Source organism: Octodon degus, unplaced genomic scaffold (assembly GCF_000260255.1).
Source record: "Octodon degus isolate 3935 unplaced genomic scaffold, OctDeg1.0 scaffold00093, whole genome shotgun sequence".
In the NCBI taxonomy this organism is placed as follows: Eukaryota; Metazoa; Chordata; class Mammalia; order Rodentia; family Octodontidae; genus Octodon; species Octodon degus.
In genome coordinates this window covers 3,073,544-3,085,596 of record NW_004524669.1, presented here as the reverse complement: position 1 = coordinate 3,085,596, position 12,053 = coordinate 3,073,544, and the positions used below count along the sequence as shown (strand labels likewise).

The 12,053-nt window shown below is 41.8% G+C and overlaps 2 protein-coding genes across 2 annotated transcripts in view; one reads left to right on the top strand and one right to left on the bottom strand.

Moving 5' to 3' along the window:
* Window positions 1-3,688: 3,688 nt before the first annotated feature.
* Mettl7a (methyltransferase like 7A) overlaps window positions 3,689-12,053 on the bottom strand; it is an 11,258-nt gene continuing 2,893 nt past the window's right edge. The window contains exon 2 of the mRNA XM_004637813.2: window positions 3,689-5,079. Coding sequence (XP_004637870.1) covers window positions 4,843-5,079 — 237 coding nt within the window. The 3' untranslated portion in view covers window positions 3,689-4,842. The remainder of the gene's footprint in view (window positions 5,080-12,053) is intronic.
* LOC101567244 (prefoldin subunit 5) lies at window positions 8,025-8,714 on the top strand. The gene has a single exon (XM_012516150.2). The coding sequence runs from the start codon at window positions 8,029-8,031 to the stop codon at window positions 8,491-8,493; it is 465 nt and encodes a 154-aa protein (XP_012371604.1). The 5' UTR covers window positions 8,025-8,028; the 3' UTR covers window positions 8,494-8,714.

Genomic DNA, 12,053 nt, shown 5'->3' with positions numbered 1-12,053 from the left:
ATGTGGTGCTGGAGGATTGAACCGCGGCCCCTGCACTTTGCTAAGCTTGTTCTAAGTAGGTGCTTTAGACCACTGAGCCATCTCACCAGCCCAATGTTGACACTCTTGAGATCTGGTTGCTCCCCACAGTGGACAGGCCTGCTCTCTCTGGCAGGGGCCTCCTGTGGTGTCTCTCTGTCTCTCAGCTCATCCCTGAGATGGTGGTAACACTGGGGTCTTGGCAGTTGCTGGCCGGTCTGTACTTGCTCTGGGTCTTCTGGCTGCCTGGCTTACCTTCTCTCCCTGGGCTCATCCAGGAGCAGAGTGGCTGGTGAATCTGCACCTCTACTGCTCCATGCCCCATGCCAAGGGAGAGCAAAATGTGCGTGTGGTGTGGTGCCTGTGGTGCCGTGTGGGCACACTGGGGCTGCTGTGTGGCCAGTGCAGGGCTGCTTGCTTGCACTGGGTAGGCACCTCTATAAATATTTTTTTCTTTTGCAGTACCAGGATCGAGCTCAGGACCTTGAACATGCCAGTCAGGCACTTATGCTCCTGAGCTGCCTCTCTGGTCCAAAGCTTTGCTCCTGGCTGCAATTTTTTTTTTTTTTTTTTTTTTTTTTAAACTGGAGATCAAACTCAGGCCCTTGCACTTGCCAGGCACTCCTGTTTTTTAACCAAACATGAAATTGGAGTCACTGACCACCCCCTGTTACTTCCCTCACTCTCAAGTCCACATGACCTCTGCCCCGTTCTCTGGCACTGGATTTAGGCAGTGGTTTCCACACCTCATTAGGGAATTCTTGCCATTCTCTAGTGAAACCTGAATGTTTTCCATCTTAAATATTGAGATACTTGAGTATTCTTAAAGAATAAGATTTTTTGTTTTTGTTTTTTGCTTTTGTTGCCATTAGTATGTTATGATCCATTGTATTTTCAATTGTTTTAATCAAACAAGAACTGAATTTCAGTTAAGTTCTCTGGTTTGGGGCCTGGGAGATGGCTCAGTAGAATAAGCACTTTCCTGGCAAGCACAAGGGCCTGAGTTCAATCCCCGGTTTCACCAAAAAAAAAAAAAAAAAGTTCTTTGGTTTTCAATACAACACCAAGAAAAGCTCACTTTGAGGTCAAGAGTATAAAAAGAACTATTATGCAATGTTTGCTTCTCTTTCTAGTCAAGTATGAAATATGTAGAAATTTAGAGTAAATAATTAGAATACTTGGGAATCAAGTGTCATAAGATATAAATACAAGAAATTTTCGTGTGGTTTTCTGTTTGCTTATCTTTTAGTTATCTATTAGAATATGTGTTGAGCTCATGGGCCCAGGGTCCTTACAAAATCTAAGTAGAAGCTGATGGAAATGGACACCATCCCAGACCACCCCCACCCCCACCCCCACCTCCCACTCTGATGCCCAGCCCTGCTTGCTGGCTTTGAGTTTCTTGGCAGCTTCCTCCATTTATTCAGCCAGGGCACAAGCTGTTCTATTAGGCTGAAATACTGCTTGGTCATCCTCTGGAAGTGACTCAGAGGTCACTTCTACAGGGAGGTCTCTAATTCCCCACCCTATGTAAGTGGGTGTAGACTGTCCTAGCAGCCTGTACTTTCTCCTCAAAGATTATATCACGTTTGTGCTGTGAGTGCAGGGACCATGTCTGATTTATTCAGAGTTCTTCCAAGTATTGAAAGCAGACTACACAGTAGGCAACTGCTAAATAGTATGTGTCAGTTAAACAAACAGGAGCAATCGAGTGGTGGCTAGGTGTGTAGCTCAGAGGTGGAGCATTGATTAGCATGCATGAGGTTTAAGGATTCAGGTTCAGTTCTAAGCACCACCAAGAAGAAAAAAAATGTTGAATAAAGTCAGTGTTTATTAAGTGCCAGGAAGAGCCCCACTTCTTTACTCCTCACTATAACCCTTTAGTGGACATTATCCCCATTTACCGATATGGAAAACTGAGATAAGAAAAGTAATTTACCCAAAGTCAACAAAAGACACTGAAGAAACTAAAAAATTTTCTCCCAGTGTCCTGATCTAGTCTGAGAATTAAATTGACATACATCAGTAAGAGAAAAGAGAAAAGCACAATATAAGGGGACCCCTCAAAAAGAAACAGAGACCCAAAGAAGCAGTTAGCATCCATTGACTTCACTGAACTGGGCAGATCAGTACACTGAAAATGCATGCAGACATCAGGCTAGTGTAATTAAGAGGGCAGAAAAACAGCAAGTAAGAGATGGTTAGTTTATCCACACTTACATGAGAATCCCAGCTTCTGCTGTGAGCCACAGCACTAAGGCCAAAGCAGTCTTACACCTGATGTTGTCTGAGTAATTTTAACTCAATCTGCCAGAGTAGTGTACTTTAACCCTTTCCATACAGCAAAGACTCAATCTAGGTCCCTTTTAATGCACGAGCCAGTGTTTCCTTTGTCTTCTGTTTTCTTTGTGACATGTAGTTCTCTGAAAACCACGCATCTCAGCATTATGTTATTATCTGTCATCAGAGAGATTTGATCAAAACCCACCAGTGAGCTGATGTGTTCAGGCATTTGTTGTGTGCCTTCTCAGCATCTATTCCAGACTTTTGTCCCAGTCTTGCCTTCATTAGGAAGATTATGAGCCTGTGCAATGAGGCAGGAGGATCACCATGAGTTTGAGGCTAGCCTAGGCTACATAGCAAATTCAAGGCCAACCTGGACTACATAGCCAGATCCTGTCTAAAAAGAAAACAAACAGGAAGACACACACTTCCCTTTCTGAGTCCATGTGCTGAGTATGCTCAGCCCCAGGGGGAAAGTGTTGAACTACAGTGAGCTGAGCAGCATAATCCATCACAACCACCTTGCGACTTAGTATTGTCAGGTGGGGCCCATTTGTGCTCATCAGGCCTTTCGCTGGAGTTTTTGTGAAAGTAAATTTATTCTTTTTGACTGGCCTTTGCCCCTGGAAGCAGGAAGATTGCCAGGTTTTTGCCAGCTTGTTAACCTAATAGGACAAAAGAGGAGGGCAAAGAGGCCCCTGAAGATCTGGCTCCTGCTACCACTTCCTGCACCCCCTGCAGCTGCTCCCAAGGCTTTTTGCCCTTCTGCTTTTCATCAGTTTGAGTCTATAAAGGCCTTTTTCATCATAAGCCTCTGTGCACTGAGAGGTCTATCACTTGCCATCGATGGGTCTGACCCACAGAGGATATGAAAGGTCGGGACACACTTTCCCACCCCTCCTCCTCTCGCACAGCTCAGGAGACCTTAGGTGGGGCTGCCCCGGAACCAGGAGCTGCGTGTTGAAGGGTAGAACCGAGAGTTCCCTTCTTCTTGCTTTGCACATTGCACAGATGAGAACTTTGCACTTAAACTTCTCAAAACATGATCCTTCTACTATTGCTTTTTCTAAAGTCTACTCAGCTGTGTTTGTACTTACCTCCCTATAGGAAGAAAAATCCCTGAGTTTAGATTAATTTTTAAAAATGAAAGAGTGTTGGGCTGGTGAGATGGCTGAGTGGTCTAAAGCACCTACTTAGAACAAGCTTAGCAAAGCACAGGGACCACGGTTCAATCCCCCAGCACCACATGCCAGCCAGCCCCGCCCCCTGGTGGGCTGAGCTGGCCACACACACACACACACACACACACATAAATAAAATAAATTTAAAAAAAAAAATGAAAGAGTGGCCTCACAGAGACATTTTTTTAAAAATGAAACCAAGATGGAAAAGATATAAACTATTTTATTTCCATTCCTCAAATGAATGTGAATGTACTAGTGACTTGACATTTAAAATCATACTTTTACAAAACAATCTCAGAAAATATACTATATTTGTTAAACTACATGCAAACTATTGAAGATCCTATTAAATCCTCTGACTGAAGAACCTGTCACTTCTTAGCAAAATCACTTGTGAGGATTTTTATGACTTCCACAATTGCAAAGAACAAAGAAATCACCTTGGGATGAGAGTAGAATTTGATATGAATAACTATCCACAATATACTTGCCTCCTTCTTTATAGATTCATGGATTGATTTTTTTTAAAGGGGTTCTTACATAGTATACCTAATTTTGCAAGCTTTTCCTAATTACAATGTCCTCTTTTCTTGCCTGTCACCTATTATAATTCAGTAAAGCATGTTGCTGGATAATAAGAAAAATGAACTCGAGAAGCTGAACTACCTTGAATAGTTCTATGGTTATAAGTAGTGTGTGTCAATATTGTCTTTACCTTAAGTACTAAGAGCTGGAATGCAGGAAAACAACTGGTAGGACGCTGGAATGAAAGACAGGACACTGGGCACACATACATGTGGCAAGTTAGCGTATTAATTCTAAAAACCAAACCAGTGACACTAAGAATAACAAATAGACTCAGATTTTTTTTCAGGAAATTGGTGCTATTTCAACCTGGATTTTCAATCAGCTTGTATTTCTTTGTTTAGTTTATGAATTATTAAGGTTTTCTTCCCTGCTTCCTTTTCAAAGTCTTATTGTGAAGTAACTTAACTCCTTCATAGTACCAAGGTCTGAAAGAGATGGTGAAATTAAAAGCTGATGGGTAACAACTTAAATAAGATTCCTGGAAAAATTTCCAAGTCACTGAATGAAGTAAGGTCTGGAGATAATGGTGGACTTCAATTATGAAGGTCCATTTTTTTCCTTTGAAGGGAGATTTCCAAGGTTTTGTGTTATTTGCTAATTTATTTCGGTTTGGTTTGGTTTTGATTCTTTGGAAGACGAAAGCAAAATGCTAACTAGCTATAACAGAAATCTTTAAAGATGAATTAAAATTTACTTAAAAACAAGAGCTTCCCTTTCCCTGACCCTGCTGTGGCCACGTGGCTGCAGGAGCTCTGCACTGGCCCCTGCGCTATTTCACAGCGAATCCGTAGATGTGAGGACGCACCAGCACCCAGGACAGCGGGGCCTGCACGTGCTGCAGCCGCAGCTTCGAGAAGCCGGCCCGCTCCAGGGTCTTCCAGCTCTCCCTGGTCAGGCTGCAGCCGTCAAACACAAGGTGCCAGGCAGGATCCAAGACCTGTTGCCAGAAGTAATTCCACGTTGAATGCTCTGCGGCCACATGCTCCATGAAGTAGAAAGCACCCCCCTGAAAAGGAAAGAGAAAGCACCTTTCAAGAATTCTGGCTTGGAGAAAACAGATGCAAGGGCCAGAGATAGAGCCTAGCAGCACAGTCTCCACCTCGCAAGTGCAAGGTCTTCAGTTTGATGCCCAGTACCAAAGAAGGAAACAGACAGATAAGATGACTGAAGCTTCAGTTTGCAGTGACCTCAACTTCCTGCTAAGACATGGCTAAAGTAAAACTTGGTAAGACACGGGTTAGGTCAGTAGTTTCAACTTCTGTCAAATATTATGCAGAGCTGGCAACTAAAGGAATTAGCATGTATTTTGTAGTCCAAAGAGTAACCCATAATAGCTAAAATTGACTGTCTGTCTGTTTGGAGACTGGGTTTTGCAGCGTAGTAGAGGCTGTCCTAAATTCACAATGTATCCCTGACTGGCCTTGAATTCACAGCGATTCTCCTGCCTCAGCTTCCAAGTGCTGTGATTATGGGCATGCACCATCAGGCCCAGCTACAATAGCTACAATGTAGAGCACTCACTGCGTGCCCACCGTAATGCCTGATGCCTGATGCTTGCGTGACGACTGACTGGATCCCTGCACAGCGCTACTGGCTGAGCTGTTAGTATCGTCACTCGTCATGGAGAGACGAGCAATGTGCCCAAAGTGACACAGCTAGTAAGCATCAGAAGCAGAATTGGAGCCTAAGCAGCCTGGCTCCACAGGCTGGCAGTGCCGCTTCTGCAACATATATATTTGGTAAAGTTCAAAAAATATAGAAAAGTTTAAGAAGAAAAATGATAGGCTACTATTCCATCACTTAGAGAAAACTGTTGTCAAGATTGATTGTGCATGCAGACTTGTATGTTTGCCTTAAAATTTGAACTTTATTATTTTTAATTCGAACTTTAATATATACATTGTTTTACTTTGGTATTTGAATATTATTCAAAGATATAATTTAAAAATCTTCTACACAATACAGCTGAAGGTGCCGTCATTTATTTAACCATTTTCATTTAGTTTTTTCTGATTTTTCAGACTGTAAATACGGTTATAGTGAACATTCTCACAAATTATAAGCATCTCTGGTTATTGCCAAGCAAGTAATTCTGATTTTAAAAAATGGAACTGCTGCCCCAGTGGTATGTGCCTCTTTAAAACCATTGGCATGAATCACTTCCATTAGAAATGTTGTGTCACATTTACACTGGCAACAGATGTCAGTGTGCACTTCCCATAACCCGTTACTCATCAGTTGATCTTCATCAGTTTATGGAAAATATGATATTTTGTTTAGAAAATACTTATTTAAAAAATAAAAATACTTAATTTTCTTATTTATTTGTTGGTACTAATGATAAAACCCACGGGGCCCTCTAAGTTACATACCCAGCCCGTTTTTGCTTGTTTGTTTGTTTTTAAATTCTGAGATGAGGTTTTTCTCAGTCCATACATTGCCCACATTGGACTCCAGGTTGGAATTCTCCTGCCTCAGCCTCTCATGCTGAGATTACGGGCATGCACCACCACACCCAGCTTTAATATTCTTCATTAGGTATAAACCTTTGGGTGAAGGTTACTGATTACTAGGATTTCTTCTTCCCTGATTTGTATGTTGATGTCTTTCATTATTTTTCTCTTAGATATACATAGGCTTTTTACCTACTGATTTTATTATAATAAAACTATACTATAAATCTTTGCCCAGTTTGCTGATTACCTTTTCACTGCTTTTTGCTGCTACTGTTACTTCTTCTATTCTTATCTTTTTTTTTGGCAGAACCAGGGATTGAACTCAGGCCCTTGCACTTGCCAGGGAAGTGCTTATTCTACTGAGCCATCTCCCCAGCCCCAACGCTTATCTCTTTTAAAACCTTTAACTCACCTGCAGACTGTCCTCAGGCACTGCCTCACCAGCCTACAGGAGCACCGTAGAGTTTTAGCAGGAGAGCTGGAAGCACTCCACTGGCCAAATGGCTATTTTATACATTTGTACCATTTCCATTAATATGTATATGATAAATGAAAATGTTGATGTATCTAAAAGCGTTATTGAATTCATGGTGAGATTTTGTTATGAGGTATTTCATTCGACCAGTGATACAAAGTGTAGATTACCACCCAGCGGGGAAGAGGGCCTGCTACTGCCAGCGGGGATGGTGCATACAGGCCAAGCACACGCACCACAGACACTGTTACATATTATTGGGAGGTCTCCAGAAATTTGTACCTGCCTACCTCTTCAGAAAGGCAGGAGACACTTGAACATATACTCATAAGTGAAATAAACCAGACACACATGTGTAAATATCATATAGTTTCCTTAGTATAAGAACTCAAAAGAAGAAATACAAATAGAAAGGTATAATACAAGTAAAAGGAAAAGCAGGATCTCGAGGACTAACTAATCAAGAGAGGGAAAGGAAAAGAGCTAGGAAACATGACAATGTCAAGACATACAGTTACATGTAGAAGATGGGCAAGGCAATGATCCTGAGAATCTCCAGAAGATTTTTTTTAATCCAGCAGTTAAGTGGAAAGATTCTCATTCTGACTAACTATATATACTGATAACTGTGAACTAAGCAACTGCACTGCAGATGGTAATCTGTAATAGTACTTTCATGCTTGGAGTGCCTGTCATTCTGGTATTCTGAAAGGCAGGAGACATGCCAGTTGTCATGACATGCCAGTTACTGTTATGAAGTCTCTCGGGTAGATGGTTGTTCAAAAAGAAGGGGGTGGTGAATGAAAGCAAGAGACAGGAAAAGGAATATTGTGGGATTGTCCTGCTTCAAGGTTGTATATGGTGAGATTTTTGGACTTATGTGTAAACATAAGAAGTATATAATTCTTTAAGCCTATTTTTAAAATATGTTCTAATTTTTCAATGTTTTTTATCATATTCTGTAGGGACTTAAAGTTCAACATATCAATACTTGATGAAAAATACCTGTTCCAGCTTAACAGACATGGCGCAGTCGATTAACATCACAGAGCTGAACCTGCCGCAACTAGAAATGCTCAAGAACCAGCTGGACCAGGAAGTGGAGTTCTTGTCCACGTCCATCGCCCAGCTCAAGGTGGTACAGACCAAGTATGTGGAAGCCAAGGACTGCCTGAATGTGCTGAACAAGAGCAACGAGGGGAAAGAATTACTCGTCCCACTGACGAGTTCTATGTACGTCCCTGGGAAGCTCCATGATGTAGAACACGTGCTCATCGATGTGGGAACTGGCTACTATGTGGAGAAGACAGCTGAGGATGCCAAGGACTTCTTCAAGAGGAAGATAGACTTCCTAACCAAGCAGATGGAGAAAATCCAGCCAGCCCTACAGGAGAAGCATGCCATGAAACAAGCTGTCATGGAAATGATGAGCCAGAAGATTCAGCAACTCACAGCCCTGGGGGCAGCTCAGGCCACTGCCAAGGCCTGAAAGTATGTTGTAGAAATGAAGCAGAAGGTGGAGCACACCTGTATTCCGTAATCCCAGCGCTCCTCGGGAGGCTGAGGCAGGAGGATTGCTGTCAGTTCAAGGACACCTTGAACTATACAGTGAGACCCTGTCTCCCAAAAAAGGAAGAATTGGGGCAGAGGGACACTATATTGGTTTGGAACTTTGTGGTCTTCTGAAGGGGAAAGAGTCTTGTGTTTAATGCTAAAAAATATGCCTGCTGGGCAAAAAAAAAAAAAATACTTGTTCCATATTATGCCTAAGATGTTTGATATGCAGAGAGATAGTGAGGTTAAGCTTAACAGCCTAAGTTGTATGGTAATAGCAATAAGCTTGTCTTCTGGATGGTTAACAACCTAAGTTTGCAGACCAAAATTAGATGAAAAGGGGGGCTGCAAGGAAAGCCAACATTTTGGCCCTAGCCTTCCAAGGTAAATTAAGATTCAGGACATATGCGAACTTGTACTGTAACGTCACGTAACTCAGTAGTGTCCCAAATTTTCTGATCAAGGAGATTATAGGGCCAAAGAGGAAAGTGATTGATGATATAGAGTGTGCCTAAGGAGAGTCACATGGAGAAAAAACATTCTCTCAGGCTTTCACAGAGAGCACATTGGCCAAGCAATGGCCGTGACTCATCCACATGGCTGACACTGACAAACAATCTAAGGTACACGATCTCAAGATAAATCCTGAGGGGATTTCACTGACCTTATCAGACCCAAAAGCTACAACTCTTGTTGCATAAGTCCTGCTTTACCTTGGTCTTATCCATCCAGCAGAAAAGTATAAAAACGAAATATAAGAAGTAAAGCCATGCTGTTATGTTGAGCTGTAGGGGACTCAGGTCAACAATTTCTGACATTGCCAGTGAAGTGGAAGACCCAATACTATTATGGACTACTGAACTCTTTTAGATTATTTTGCTGAATTAACACACCTATAATATTCAAATAACGGAACTTAACAAAAAAAGGGTATACAGATGAATGTCCATTTTGTATCTGTGTATTCAAAGTGGTTAGGATAGATATATAGTTACATTCTCTTAATCAATAGAGTGATTTGTTCTAATGGTGTTTGTAGATAGGATATCATGTCCGCATCTTGTACAGCAATTAACTACTGGGAGGAATGTATGCAATATGTTAATTATTGAAACTGTCCTACCAATTTGATTTGAAACTGTCTCATTGCTATTTGTTTATCAATAAAATTATGGAAAAAAAATAAAATAAAATTATGGGGAAAAAAAAGAAAAAGAAAGGCAGGAGAAAGGAGTCTGGTATGACCTCCAAAGACTGGGGGCTGTCACACTCATCTCAGTCGCTTTCACAACCTTACCTTGGCTGCCAGAGGGAGTTTAAGTGCAGCATTGAAAGTTTCCCCAGATTATGTGGGTAAATATAAGTGAGCCCCGAGTTCAGAAATGGAAAACTTGGAGTTTCCTGATATGTATGTATGTATGTATGTATGTATTTATTTATGTATTTATTTATTTATTTGGTGGAACCAGGTATTGAATTCAGGCCCTTGCGCTTGCCAGGCAAGCACTTATTCTATTGAGCCATCTCCCCAGCCCGAGTTTCTTGATTTAAAGGAAAATTTAAAAAGATTGATAGTACATGGATGAGAGGAGATAAAGGAGGAAGGAGAGGGTTGGATGGACAGGTTTTGCCCTCCAGGTTAAATATACTAAAGATGCCTGGAGTCATCTAGGACACTGACAGGAGTGGGGTCAGAGAGATCTGAAATAAATATTTAGATCTGGACACTGTGTCCATGTGGTGGTTGAAAACACTGGCAGATCTCAGTATATACATTTCTCGCATAGATTCGAGAAATGAGAGCCAGAAACTCCATGTCTCGGGGATGGGAGACAAAGAACAGCCTGAAACAGCAGTGGAAATGGTAAAGTCAGAGACAGAAAGCTCCAATAAAAGCACCATGGTGCAGCAGCAAAAATATTCTCACGTAAGAGTCAGACCTATTAGCTGTGTAACTTTAGCAAGTTTTTAAATTTGCAAGTCTATTTCCCTGTCCCTATGTAAAGATAATACCTACTTTAAAGAACTATTGTGAGAACTAGTGTAATAATTCCCCGGCTTCCACGCAGTAGAGAATGGATGGTTTATAGGAGCAAAGGAAGATCGCTGAGAATATGATCCTTTTAAGAATTAAATGCATTATCTGTGCTAGTAAATGGACCTGGGTTGTAGGGGTTTGTAGGAATGAGTGAAGCAAAACATCGGCTAGTGTGCCAGTGAGTTCTCAGGCTTAGGACAAAGAAAGGTGGCATTTGAGCCTGAGAATCCGTCCTTCTTATTCACTGACTGATACTGGCTTATCCTTGGGCCAAGAACAGGGTTATATTATACCTTTAAACCTATCTACAAATTCTTTTCTCACTGATGAACTTCCTCTATTTAAAATTAAAATGGGAGAACAGAAAAAAAAATGAAATCTTTTTTAAATAAGAGGGGAAGAGAAGTAGAAGGGAGAGGGGAATGAGAGAAAATAGGCAGCAAGATATGTCATGTAATGATAGATGCTAAATTAGGTGGGAATATGGTAGGCAGCTGGACAGGGCTAAGCCCTCCAGGGGTCAGTGCAAAGGACAGCTGTGGCTGGAGGCGCAGGACAGAGGAACTGCTCACTGTTCTTCCCCTGTGGTGAACAGCAGACACTGATGGCCTAAATAGGCACCCACCACCTTGGGGTGGAGGACCAAACCTTAACCCCTCCTTCCAGGAGGGCCATTGTCCGTCCCTTGTGCGCTTGCTTTGTGGCCTGTTTCCCCATTGGAGCCCCATTTAATCAGTATTTCCCTAGGGACTATACTTGTCTACTTACTGATTGACCATAGTTTTGTCCCACCTCCCACCCATCCTATGATTTGCCATTGGCTCAATATTACCTAAGTGACTATACTTGCAATCTTATTGATTGGTTATAGCTTTGTCCTACCTTAAGCCTGCATCACCTTGTGGCTTTCTTTAATAAAACACCCTTGAGAAAGGGGTTGGTGGGCAACCCTTCTGCACCCCCTTCTGTCCCTCTCAGGCAGAAGCTTTTTTTCTGTCAATCAATTCTTCCTGCTTTTTTCTTTTCTTTTTTTGGTACTGGGGATCAAACTCAGGACCTTGCACTTGCCAGGCAGGCACTTATGGCACTGAGCTATCTCCCTGGTTCTTCCTACTCTTAACCTCTGTTGTTCCAAGAATTTATCCCTCAATTTTAGAGAACATGAACTCTGTGTTTTGGACATCTAGCAGGTTGGAAGTTTCACTCCCCTCCTTTAAAAGGATTCAAATGTCAAGAAGAGCTTGCTATTGTGATTTTCCTCATGATGGCCAGTTTTATGTCCTTCAGGGGGACTTTTATGTTGCCTTTTCCTGTTTTACTCAGCCCAGACCTGCTCTGTGGAGCAGAGCCCACGTGTCTGTCCCTCTTCACTTTCACTTTTTCAGACAAACTTCATCGCTGCTTTAAAAAAGAAAAGATATACCATATAGAGATACAAATTCCCCATGAATGTTATC